This window comes from Microcaecilia unicolor, chromosome 6 (assembly GCF_901765095.1).
Source record: "Microcaecilia unicolor chromosome 6, aMicUni1.1, whole genome shotgun sequence".
Lineage (NCBI taxonomy): Eukaryota > Metazoa > Chordata > Amphibia > Gymnophiona > Siphonopidae > Microcaecilia > Microcaecilia unicolor.
The window spans coordinates 294,783,969-294,797,151 of NC_044036.1; the positions used below are offsets into that span (position 1 = coordinate 294,783,969).

Genomic DNA, 13,183 nt, shown 5'->3' on the forward strand with positions numbered 1-13,183 from the left:
TCTTTTGGATCACCTGGCTTCAGCGGCAAATTCCTCTGGTTCCCCACCGCGACTGTCTAACCATGAGTAAACTATGTGGCGCTGGAAGTTCAGGTTGGTCATGTGATTAAGTCTCATGAGACCACATGCCCAGCCTGAACTTCTGGCATTGTGCAGCTCAAGCTCATGGTTAGACATTCTTGGCAGGGATCCATCAGAGGAATTCTGTTTCCACTAAGCATCTGTGGGCCAGAAAAGGGAGGTTGGCCAGCCTGTTGTAGACACTACACTGAAGTCTTGTGCCCAGTGTGTGGTGGCAGCCAAAAGAAACAGGATGCTAGGAATTATTAGGAAATGGATGGTAAATAAGACCAAGAATACTTAACCTTTGTATTGCTCCATTTGAGATATAGTGGAATTACAAAAGGTACAAAGAAGCGTGACCAAAACGATAAAGGGGAAAGAACTCTTCTCATATAAGGAAAGGCTGAAGAGGTTAGGGCTCTTCAGCTTGGAAAAGAAACAGCTGAGGGGAGATAGGATTTTGTAGACCTCCACATAAGTGGTGTAGAATGGGTAAAAGTAAATCGAATTTTTACCGTTTCAAAAGGTACAATAACTAGGGGGACACTCAATGAAGTTACATGAAAATACTTTTAACAGGAACAGGAGGAAATATTTTTTTATTCAACAAATATTTAATCTCTGGAACTCATTGCTAGAGGATGTAGTAACAACTGCTAGTGTATCTGGGTTTAAAAAAGTTTAGTACCTGGAGGAAAAGTCAATAGTCTACTATTGAGATAGACATGGGGAAGCCACTGCTTGCTCTGGAAAATCGGTAGCATGGAATGTTGTTACTATCTAGGTTTCTGCCAGGTACTTGTGACCTGGATTGGCCACGGTTGGAAACAGGATACTAGGCTAGATGGACCATTGGTCTGACCCAGTATGGGTTTGTTAACCTTGAGTCTATGACTAGTCCAAAATTTTGCGGCACAACTTATTTTCCGCCAAAATCGTTTTACCCACACTAGTCCACTCCTCAAGTCACTTCACTGGCTCCCTGTCCGTTTCCGCGTACAGTTCAAACTTCTCTTACTGACCTTCAAATGCATCCATTCTGCAGCCCCCCCCCCCCCCCCCCCATTACCTCTCCTCTCTCATCTCTCCCTACATTCTTCCCCGTAACCTCCACTTGCTGGACAAATCTCTCGTCGTCCCCCTTCTCCTCCACTGCTAATTCCAGGCTTCGTTCCCTTTTCCTTGCGGCACCTTATGCCTGGAATGGACTTCCTGAGCCTGTATGCCTAGCTCCATCTCTACCTGTTTTCAAATCAATGCTGAAAACCCACCTTTTCACCACTGCTTTTGGCTCCTAACCACTACTCAATTCCCCTATCCTTGTTCCTTCTCACCCAGTACTTTCCTCGCCCTTAAGGTAAAATTATGTATCATACCTGATAATTTTCTTTCCCTTAATCATAGCCGATCAATCCATAGACTGGTGGGTTGTGTCCATCTACCAGCAGGTGGAGATAGAGAGCAATCTTTTGCCTCCCTATATGTGGTCATGTGCTGCCGGAAATTCCCCAGTATGTCGATATTAAAGCTCCATCCGCAGGACTCAGCACTTAGAGAATTACACCCACAAAGGGACACTCTGCCCAGCTCACCACCGCCGAAGCGGGGGAGGGGAAATATTCCAGCGCACCACCGCCGGGGCGGTGGGCGGGAAACCACACCCGCCGACGCGGGGGGAACTGGCTTATCCTGCTACCACAACCGCGGGAGGAGCTGGCTTACCCTAACACTGCCGAAGCGGGAGGGAGCGCCGGCATAATTTAATTATCAATCCAGCCATCGCCAAAACGGGGGGGGGGGGGGAAGAGGAAGCAGCAGCTCACTGTAACACAAAATCGTCTCAACTCGAAGAGACTTCAATTGGAAGAACTTGAACACGAAGTCCTCGTGAACAGGAAATGAAAACTGACCTGGAACCTGAAATATAACCAGAACACAAACAATACAGATATCTGGGAGGGGCTATGGATTGATCGGCTATGATTAAGGGAAAGAAAATTATCAGGTACGATACATAATTTTACCTTCCCTATCCATCAAGCCGATCAATCCATAGACTGGTGGGATGTACCGAAGCAGTACTCACCCAGGGCGGGACATGGAAATCCCTGAATGCAACACTGAAGCCCCAAACTGGGCCTCGGCCCGAGCAGCCACATCCAAGTGATAATGTCGTGAGAAGGTATGAGCCGACGACCAAGTAGCCGCTCTGCAAATCTCTTCCAAGGAGACAGATCTGGACTCTGCCATCGAGGCTGCTTGTGCTCTAGTAGAGTGTGCCTTCAGCTGAATAGGCGGAATCTTCCCCGCCGCCACATAAGCTGACGCGATCGTCTCCTTGACCCAACGTGCCACTGTAGGCTTAGATGCCTGCAGACCCTTACGAGGGCCTGCGAACAGCACGAACAGATGATCCGACTTCCGGAAATCATTGGTCACTTCCAAGTATCTGATGATGACCCGTCTAACATCCAGGTATTTGAGCGCAGGGTACTCCTCTGGGTAATCCTCCTTACGAAAGGAGGGTAGGTAAAGCTGCTGATTCACAAGGAATCGAGAAACAATCTTGGGCAGGAAGGAAGGCACTGGGCGAATCGATACTCCTGCCTCAGTGAATCGCAGGAACGGTTCTCTACACGAGAGCGCCTGGAGCTCAGAAACTCTTCTGGCTGATGTGATAGCCACCAGGAAGACTGCTTTCAACGTCAGGTCCTTCAGCGATGCCCTTGGCAAGGGCTCGAAGGGCGGCTTCTGCAAGGTCCGTAGTACCAGATTGAGATTCCACGTAGGCACTATCGAGTGCAGAGGGGGGCGCAGGTGATTAACTCCTTTGAGAAAGCGTACCACATCCGGCTGTGAAGCCAGGGAAGCCCCCTTCAGACAACCCCTGAAGCAAGCTAGAGCCGCCACCTGGACTTTCAGCGAACTGAGCAACAGGCCTTTCTCAAGCCCCTCTTGCAGGAACGCCAACACTGAAGATATTGGAGCAGTGAAGGGCGATATAGAGCCTGCCTCGCACCACGGCGCAAAGGTACGCCAAACCCTGGCTTAAGTGGTGGAAGTAGAGCGCTTCCTCGCTCTCAGCATAGTGGCGATGACCTTGTCTGAGAAGCCCTTCTTCCTCAGCCGCTTCCGCTCAAGAGCCAGGCCGTAAGACCAAAGGGGGAGGGATCCTCCATCACCACGGGACCCTGATGTAAGAGGCCCCGTTCCGCTGGCAGCCGCAGAGTGCCGTCCACCGAGAGTCTGACTAAGTCCGCATACCAGGGACATCTGGGCCAATCCGGACCCACCAGGATCACCCGGCCCGGATGCTTTGCCACCCGGCCTAGCACCCTGCCCATCATGGGCCAGGGCGGGAACACGTAGAGAAGCTCCTGTGCCGGCCACTGCTGGAGAAGAGCATCGACTCCCAGAGATCGAGGGTCCTGTCATCTGCTGAAAAAACGCGGCACTTGGCAATTGGCCGAGGACGCCATCAGATCCAGGCTCGGCCGGCCCCAGCGTTTCGTGATGTCCAAGAACGCCCGAGCAGACAGTTGCCATTCTCCGGGATCCAAGGTATGGCGACTGAGAAAGTCCGCCTTGACATTCATGACTCCCGCAATGTGGGCCGCCGACAGCTGTTCCAGATTCGCTTCCGCCCACAGGCATAGCTTCATGGCCTCCTTGGCTAGAGGGGCGCTCCTGGTACCTCCCTGGCAATTGACATAGGCCACAGCTGTGCCATTGTCCGACAGGACCCATACAGGCCTCAGCACCAGTACCGGGAGAAACTCTAGAAGTGCCAACCGAATGGCTCAGAGCTCCTGGAGGTTGATGGACCATTTCATCTCTGCAGGAGACCAGAGCCCCTGCGCTGTCCGTCCCAGGCAGTGGGCTCCCCAGCCCGTCAAGCAGGCGTTAGTCGTAACGACAACCCACTCCGGGGTCGTAAGAGGCATTCCTGCGGACAGCTTGTCCGTCCGCAGCCACCAGCTCAGCACCTTTCGCACCGCTGGATCCAAAGGAAGGCATACGGCGTAATCCTCCAAGACTGGAGTCCACCGCTGCAGAAGAGAGTGCTGTAGTGGTCTCATATGAGCCCTGGCCCAGGGCACTACCTCCATTGTGGCAGTCATGGAGCCCAACAGCTGCACATAGTCCCAAGCCGACGCTTGACGCTCCGGTTGTCCGGTAGGAACACTCTGCCCACTTGGGTGTCGAATCGAACTCCCAGATACTCCAGGGACTGAGTCGGGCGCAGCTGGCTTTTCTCCCAGTTGATGATCCATCCCAGGGAGCTCAGAAGAGCAATGACCCTGTCTGTAGCTCTCCAGGCACTCCGCATAGGAAGGGGCTTGGATCAGCCAGTCGTCCAGATAGGGATGGACTTGCACTCCCTCCTTGCGGAGGAAGGCCACGATGACCACCATTACTTTGGAGAAGGTCTGCAGAGCCGTAGCCAACCCGAACGGGAGGGCTCTGAACTGGAAGTGTCGGCCCAGCACTGCAAAGCGCAGAAAGCGCTGATGAGGCGGCCAGATGGGAATATGTAGGTAAGCTTCCTTGATGTCCAGGGAGGCCAGGAATTCTCCCTTTTTCAGCGCAGCTATTACGGAGCAGAGGGTCTCCATCCGGAAGTGCCGAACTTTCAAGGCCTGATCGACTCCCTTGAGGTCGAGAATAGGCCGAGCAGATCCTTCTTTCTTTGGCACTACAAAGTAAATGGAGTAGCGCCCCTTGCCAAGCTAATCTACTGGCACCGGGACCACCGCGCCCAGGCGGATCAGGTTGCTCAAAGTCTGCTGCACGGCAGCTGCTTTGACCTGAGACTTGCAAGGAGAGTTTACAAACCCGTCTTAGGGGTCGGCAGAACTCTAGCTTGTAGCCGTCTGATGACTTCCAGAACCCAAGCGTCTGAAGTTACCCTGGTCCACTCGCCCAGAAACGAGGACAACTTTCCTCCTATCTGCACTGGGCCATGGACCAGGTCCCCGTCATTGGGTACGCGACCCTGGGGGCGGGCTGGAGGACGATCCTCCGGGACGGCGGTCCCCACGAAAGGAATGCTGCTTGAGGGAGAAGTTCCGTTTGAAGGAAGCGGAGGCAGAGGAGGCCGACTTGCCCGGGCGATACCGACGGGCTTCCTGGAATCGGCCCTTAGAGGAACCAGGATGGGCACTGCCGGCCCGAGTCCTAACCTCCGGCAACCTCTTGCCCTTGGACGTGCCGAGCTCCGTCACGATCTTGTCCAGCTCGTCCCCAAAGAGCAGCTTGCCTTTAAAAGGCAACTTGGCTAGGCGAGATTTAGAGGCATGGTCAGCAGACCAGTGTTTAAGCCAGAGCCACCGCCGTGCAGAGACTGTCTGAGCCATGCCCTTGGCCGAGGCTCTCAAAACATCATACAGCAAAAGTCTGCCAAGTAGGCCAAACCCGACTCCAGGTTCGGCCATTCTGCCCTCCAGGAAGGGTCCGAGGGGGAAGCCTGCTGCAAAACAGTCAGGCACGCCCTAGCCACGTAGAAGCCGCAAACCGAGGCTTGCAAACTCAGAGTGGCCGCCTCAAAGGACGACTTTAAGGCCGCCTCCATTCTCCTGTCTTGGGCATCCTTCAGGGCAGTGCCACCTTCCACCGGCAGCGCCGTTTTCTTAGTCACGGCAGTGATTAAGGAATCTACCGTGGGCCAGACAAAGGCTTCCCATTCCCCCTCAAGAAAGGGGTACAGACGGGACATAGCCCTGGCTACTTTCAGGCTCGCCTCAGGGGCATCCCATTGCGCTGAAATTAAGGTCTGCATGGCTTCATGAACGTGGAAGGTTCTAGGCGGGCGCTTTGTTCCTAGCATAATGGCGGAGCCAGTAGAGGCTGAGAGAGAGTCTTCCTCTGGAAAGGCAATCTTCAAAATGCTCATGGCCTGCACAAGCAGGTTGGGCAAATCCTCTGAGCGAAAAAGCCGCACTGCAGAGGGGTCGTCCGCTCCATCCGAGCGAGGATCAGTCTCTTCCATTGATTCCGCTAAGGATCTCTGGGAGAACTCAGACACGCTGCCGTCATCCACATCAGAGGAGACCGAGTCCCCCGAGGGTGGAAGATCCACCCGAGGGCGCTTAAGCATAGAGGCCTCATCACCCGATCAGAGAGGTGGGCAGGGGCAGTGTTCGGCATAAGAAAGGCTTGATGCAGCAGCAAAATGAACTCAGGGGAGAAACCGCCCAGTCTGTGCAGCTCTGCAGCCTATGCCGCGGCCCTAGAGGCGCCCCCATCTGCGCTCCCAGTAGCGGGGGGAGAGGCGTGTTGCGCGTCCAAAATGGCGTCCGGCGCAGGAAGAAGGGTGTTTTAATTTCGCCGACTTCTTACTGTCGCCCGATTCAAGGGCGACCAAGCTGTTAACGTCTCACATGTCGAGGGCGGCCCAAGAAGCCGACCGAGCCGCGTGGCCGGTCACGACCGGAAGGGCGGCCAGCGGGGGATGGGCACCTAAGGCGGGAAAGGCCGCCGCGCAGGAGGAAAAACCGTTGAACTCTCCCAGTTCCGAAAGGGCGCCCAAAAAGGGCGACTACCTTCGATCCCCCCACTAGGCGCGCGAATGTGTTCCGGGGAGCGTCTTTTCGCGCCCTTCCCATCCGCGGCCATAGCCACGTGGAGACCGTTCGGGGAACCCCCTGCCCGCTAGTAAAAGGTAAAAATTACCTGCTTCTTGCTCCGAGCAGTGACGACTTGTTCCAGTGAGCAGCTGCAAATGGACGTCCTTTTTGAACGTTAAAAAAAAATTTTTTTTTTTGTTTGTTTAACGGAGCCAGCGGGAGGGGGGAGAAAAGGAGGGACCTGGCACCACCAGGTTTGCACTTGCTCATGGAGAGCCCTCAACCCCAGGTACTCAACAAAACCTAAACAATTAGGCTTGGAGACCTAGCCAGAGCTGCTGCTGTGTGACAACACACCTGCTGAGATAGAGAACATACTGGGGAATTTCCGGCAGCACATGACCACATATAGGGAGGCAAAAGATTGCTCTCTCTCTACCTGCTGGTAGATGGACACAACCCACCAGTCTATGGATTGATCGGCTTGATGAGAGGGAATTGTATTTTTAGATTATAAGATCTATCGAGCAAGGACTGTCTCTCTGTGTCAGGTGTTCAGCGCTGCGTGCGTCTGGTAGCGCTATACAAATGTTAATAATAATAATGTCAATTGTTTCCAGCATTTTTCTAGGTGTATTCATTCTACAACTCCGTTTCTAGACCTGTACAACCCCTTGGTTATGTGGGAGATTTTTGTGTCCTGATGAACAACCCTGGAATGGCTAGAACAAAGTACTGGCCAAGAGGCAAGTGGGAACCCAGTTTGTGGGTTGGTGCGTGGTGCATGGGCAGTGCTTGGCAAAGTCCTCCAATGTGCAGACGGTTAACTCTGAGGCATTATATGATGGTGCTGTTTTAAAGGAAAACTATCCAAGGTATTCCTTTGAAAATTTGCTGTAAGTAGATGTAATGAGAGTACTTGTGTACTTTACAATGCCAGTTTATTTAAAAATTTCTCCAGAATGGTCACAAACACAGTAACATAGGAGATGATGCAATTGATTCATCCACTCTGACAAGGATATACCCCAGCTGTCAGCCACAGGGTCTGACTGAGGCTATAACTCCTCCAGAATAGTTTTTCCATCTTCCTCTACTGCATGCCATTCTCCCATTAGTTCCCACATCCAACACCCCTCCCCATGTCAAATCACAATGTTCCACAATATAAAAATACGTTAATGTGGATGTGGTTATTAACCAAACACACAGTCTCTTAAAGACCTTAAGGGACTTTCTGCACAGCACTCTTCTGCACCAGCCTAGTCAATACAAGGGACACAATCTGCCAGACTGAACACCTTCATTTCTACTAGGAAATCTAGTTATTACTGTATTTGCAGCCTGCCAGACACAGCAGCTAGTTTGGAAGTGTGCAATGCCTTGAGATGCGCAATGACTGTTAAGTCACACTGGGTGTGGTACCAGTATTGTAAGCAGCATGCCATTAGACAGAACTTACAAATCAAAGTGGATGTTTCTCACTTACCGATCAGCTGCTAGCTTTTTCAGTTCTTTCCAGTGTTCAACAAACTGTGCCAAGCGCTGCTGAATCTCATCCTTTCCAATTGTGTTGTCATCAGAAAGCTTTCTACCAGTATCCAGCACACACTGAAACAGAGGAGTCTGGTGTTACTGTCAGGGTTTCTCAGCAGAGAAGAGGGTCATAGCCCTCTGTTGTAAAAACATTATTCTCACCTGAATGGCAGGCTCATGTGCAGCTAACTCTGCTTCCAGTCTCTTGTGCTTTTTTTTAAGGTTCTGCACTCCTGTTAGATCCCGACCATAGTCCTCAGAGCTCACAAGCAGCTTCTTCTCCCTAAGAGACAGGAAGGAGGTAGTCAGTGGGGATATGACACTAAATGACCGATTCTAAATCTGCTCTGAGAAAAACCTGCATGCTTAGAACATCCTCCTAGATTCTGATGTCTCAAAGAAAAATCTTCAGTGCAATTATGTAATGATACTCAGGATACATTTGTCAATGTGATTAAAAACATGAAGTAAAAAAAACAAACAAAAAAAAAACTATAGCCTGCTTCACCTGCAACTTCATTCTCAAAACACTGCTACAGGGCATCCGTCCTAGAAGTGTTTCCAACTTGCCACTGAGTAGGGAAGCCTTTCTAGGCAGTACTACAATTTGGGTTTTGAAACACATACTTGATCCAGGATTCCTCATCATCCAAGTCTCGGAAAAACTGATGCAGACGGTGGGATTCATTGAGTTTTCCACGACGAGAAGATGCCATGCTCTTGATCCTCTGGAAACGACTATTGATAGCATCACGCTTGTCCTTTACTTGAGAAGTATCAAAGGCGCTGCTGGTCATGAGGCTGTCTGCCTGGCCATTTAGGTCCTTGAGACGATCCTAATGAAAAAGTAAAAAGAAGCACAGTCAGGGCCTTGCATACATGCACACAAGCATGAACTACCTGGCTAGTCTGCCTATAGTTCTCTTCTCTGGCTCTCTACTATTTTGATTTCGCTCTTCAAGTGTCCAAACTCAAGTACACCTAGCACACTTAAAATGCAAAGTTTGTTTCAACAGCTCATATAATCCTTTTTTATTTCAGTTGACCTCAGCGATGTTCATTGCCAACCATAATAATTTAACATGGCAATGGTAACAACATCCATCTTCATAGGTCAGCTCTAGCACATTTAGCTTTTAAAGTTTTCACAATAGCTTAATTTTCAACTTTTTGACTTATCTTATTGCCGTTTGTCATCGGACCCAGGGGAAAAGTTGTCCGACATATGTTTCGCTCAACCCTGAGCTGCCTCAAGGACAGTCCCCCTGAGCATTTATTCTAGCGCCAGCTCTGCTCATACCTGTCTAAATAAGTCTTGCTGCCATTGATTTGTAAGTTCTCTACTATTTTGGGCAGATGGGAATTACGACAAAGGTAAGAACATGTCTATACATGTCAAAGATATAGAGGCTCATTTTCAAAGCACATAAACTTACAAAGTTCCACAGGTTACTATGGGGCTTTGTAAGTGTAAGTACTTTGAAAACACGCCTCAGTCTCTATCTAGTGGCATTGCCCTGGAGTGTACAAGAAAGGGTATGCATTCATGAGTTCTTACTTCGTGCGCTGAGATGTCTGCTTCCAGCAGCTGGTGTTTCTTCAACAGATTATTCACAGATGCCAGATCCTTGCCATAATCCTCAGATGCAAGCAAAGCCTCCACCTACAGGAAGGATAAAACGAAACATTTTTAAAATGCATCCAGTAATGGTGTAACTTGGGTAGTAAAAACAAATGCAACCCTCTTTTTGCCTGTTAAAAGCATGGCTTTTAAATCTGTCAACAAGCCAGCCCCATACAGCCACACCAGTGGTGACATCATCAGATACCCTCAGATGGCTCTGCTTTCCAGATCTCAGAAAAATCTAGGTGGTTTTCTTGGGCCTGTGTTAGGATTCCTATACTAGTGTAGTCCCTTTTGTCCTTAAATCTTTTCATCCACTGACAATCAAAATTGCTCCTCCCCCGCAAAAAAAAAAAAAAAAGAGGGTAAAAACACAACCACCAGACAGCCAACGGGCTCCTATCCAGCACCTAATGGAAACAGGCAATAGAACCTAAAGCCACCACATTGGCACCACCAACAGGCTTCACCTGCTTTAATTTCCTGAGATAACTACAAATGAAATCCAGAGGTCCCAATACTGGACACTGTACAGAAATGTACCATCTTGGAATATGTCTAATGCATAACAGGCTGTTGCGGTAGAATTTGGGCTAGAACCGCCAATGTACTAATTTTCTGCTCTGGTATCTAAATTATCTGTGACTAATTCTGATGGACATTACCTCTGACAGCCAGAAGTCAAAATCTTTGATTCCAGTGTTGAAGTTCTGCTGTTTGTTGGCTTCCTTCAGCTTTTGACTCTTTTCTGCAGATTTCTGCACCAGGAACTGCCATTGATCAGCCAGAGCTGCCAAGCGCACCTTTATGGGACGAGAGGCATAAATGCAAACTTCATTTACTCCTTAAGTCGCAAGCAGCAACCTATCCACACACATTCACACACACACCACTGCATATAGAGATAAAAGACATTGAACCTTTCACCCTATTGTCTGTTTATATCTGGCACAGGCTGGTAGTGCAAATGCAATTAGGATGCATGTTGGTCTCAGCACAGTATTCATGGATAGGTGTCTTATCACTATAATCAAATCAAAAACCACCACACAATCAGTACTTCTTTATTGTCCATGACCGATCAAAGGCTAAAAAGCTTAGGTCTCTTCAAGGTGAAAAAAGATGGCTATGAGAAAATATAAGGAGAAATTAGGTATCACCTAATTTTCTTTCACCAGACTAGTCCAGAACTAGACTAGTCCAAAACTTGTAGTTTGTGATTGTGAATCAGTATTTCCTTATTTCCAGCAAATACTGACAATACTGTGCAGCTTCTGGATTGTTCACGGATGAAGCTCCTGACCAGTTGGACAACTGTGTGTCAGTGGAGCAAAATAGTCACCTCAACAGGTTAAGTTACTAAGGCTGGAAATTAAGATTTTGGAAACAGACCAGGGGTTATATTTAGGAGTCTAAGTTATTACTCCCTCCAAAGCCTTTCTTTATCTTGAAGAAAAAAAAGTTCTAGCCTGCAAAATTGTCAGTGGGACCACCAGAATTTCTAAAGAACCTATCAAGTGTTTGGGCTGCATTGCTTATCCTTTAGGTTTCAAGTGAGACTTCCACTTGTCTTCCAAAGACAGGGACTTTATCTTTTTGGTCATTGTCCGAAGCATCTCAGATTATGGATGGCAGGTTTTCCTAGCAGGAACAAAGTCCTGAAAAGCATTTAACAATAAAAATTTATGTTCTGCATTATCTTGAAATTTAGGCCAAAGCAGTGGCTTAGCATACAAAGACCTCCCTCCCTGCACAGCTGAGGTAATTTTCAGTTTGCAGGCAGAGTACCATTTATAAGCTGAGTGGACATTTTTGCATCTTTGTCCAATAGCCGACCCCCACATGGAGTCTAGATTGTGGAATAGGCCATTTTACCTTTCAACTTGTGTCCTGTTAGGCCCATAGCTCCCGCTTGCAAGCATGGGAACAATTTCCAGTGTTGGCATTCAAGATTATCAATAGAAATCAAACAAAATAAAACATGGAAAAGAAAATAAGATGATACCTTTTTTATTGGACATAACTTAATACATTTCTTGATTAGCTTTCGAAGGTTGCCCTTCTTCGTCAGATCGGAAATAAGCAAATGTGCTTATTTCCGATATGACGAAGAAGGGCAACCTTCGAAAGCTAATCAAGAATGTATTAAGTTATGTCCAATAAAAAAGGTATCATCTTATTTTCTTTTCCATGTTTTATTTTGTTTGATTTCTATTGATAACCTTAAGAGTGGGACTAACACGGCTACCACACTCCTCTACTTAAGATGGAAGATACAGCATTCAAGATGAATGGCTCAATTCATTTATTACATTTTTATCCCACAAGATCCAAATTCGGTTGTGTGTGACTTACACAATTTAAAATGAAAGATCAAACACTTTTTCAAAAATGCATGATTAAACAGGAAGTCATGACAGGAGGAAGCAATACATGGGCCAGTCAAATCGCATCTATCAAAAGAAATGTCTTTTAAAACATTTTCAATTTTTTATGAAACTTCTCGTATAGGGATTCACAAATATCTTTATGTAAAGCATTCCACCATTTAGTTGCATTATACTGAAACCCGCCGCAAAAACTGACAAATGTTAGATACTGATCAATCTGCTATTATCAAAAACAAAATTACAGAGCACATCCGAGGACATGGATTACTGAGACCAAGTCAGCACGGCTTTTGTGTGGGGAAATCTTGCCTGACCAATTTACTTCAATTCTTTGAAGGAGTAAACAAACATGTGGACAAAGGGGAGCCGATTGATATTGTGTATCTGGATTTTCAAAAGACGTTTGACAAGGTACCTCATGAAAGGCTACAGAGGAAATTGGAGGGTCATGGGAGAGGAGGAAATGTCCTATTGTGGATTAAAAACTGGTTGAATGATAGGAAACAGAGTGGGGTTAAATGGGCAGTATTCACAATGGAGGAGGGTAGTTAGTGGTGCTCCTCAGGGATCTGTGCTAGGACCGCTGCTTTTTAATATATTTATAAATGATTTAGAGATGGGAGTAACTAGTGAGGTAATTAAATTCGCAGATGACACAAAGTTATCCAGGGTCATCTCGTCGCGGGAGGAGTGTGAAAGATTACAAGAGGACCTCGTGAGACTGGGGGATTGGGCGTCCAAATGGCAGATGAAGTTCAACGTTGATAAGTGCAAAGTGATGCACGTAGGAAGGAGGTACCCGAATTACGGCTATGTCATGCAAGGTTCCGCTTTAGGAGTTACAGACCGAGAAAGGGATCTGGGAGTCATCGTGGATAGAACACTGAAATCTTCCGCTCAATGTGCTGCAGCGGCTAAGAAGGCGAACAGAATGTTGAGTATTATTAGAAAAGGGATGGAAAACAAGCATGAGGATGTTATAATGCCGTTATATCGCTCCATGG

General features: G+C 48.1%; 1 protein-coding gene across 4 annotated transcripts in view; it reads right to left on the bottom strand.

The window, feature by feature from the left end:
* The window catches only part of SPTAN1 (spectrin alpha, non-erythrocytic 1), a 174,162-nt gene that overhangs the window by 37,947 nt on the left and 123,032 nt on the right, over window positions 1-13,183 (bottom strand). For all 4 annotated transcript variants that reach the window (XM_030207917.1, XM_030207919.1, XM_030207918.1 and 1 more), the window contains 5 exons: window positions 10,455-10,592; window positions 9,724-9,828; window positions 8,793-9,001; window positions 8,328-8,448; window positions 8,119-8,240 (listed from right to left, as the gene is read on the bottom strand). In XM_030207917.1, the coding sequence (XP_030063777.1) occupies window positions 8,119-8,240; window positions 8,328-8,448; window positions 8,793-9,001; window positions 9,724-9,828; window positions 10,455-10,592 (695 nt within the window). The remainder of the gene's footprint in view (window positions 1-8,118; window positions 8,241-8,327; window positions 8,449-8,792; window positions 9,002-9,723; window positions 9,829-10,454; window positions 10,593-13,183) is intronic.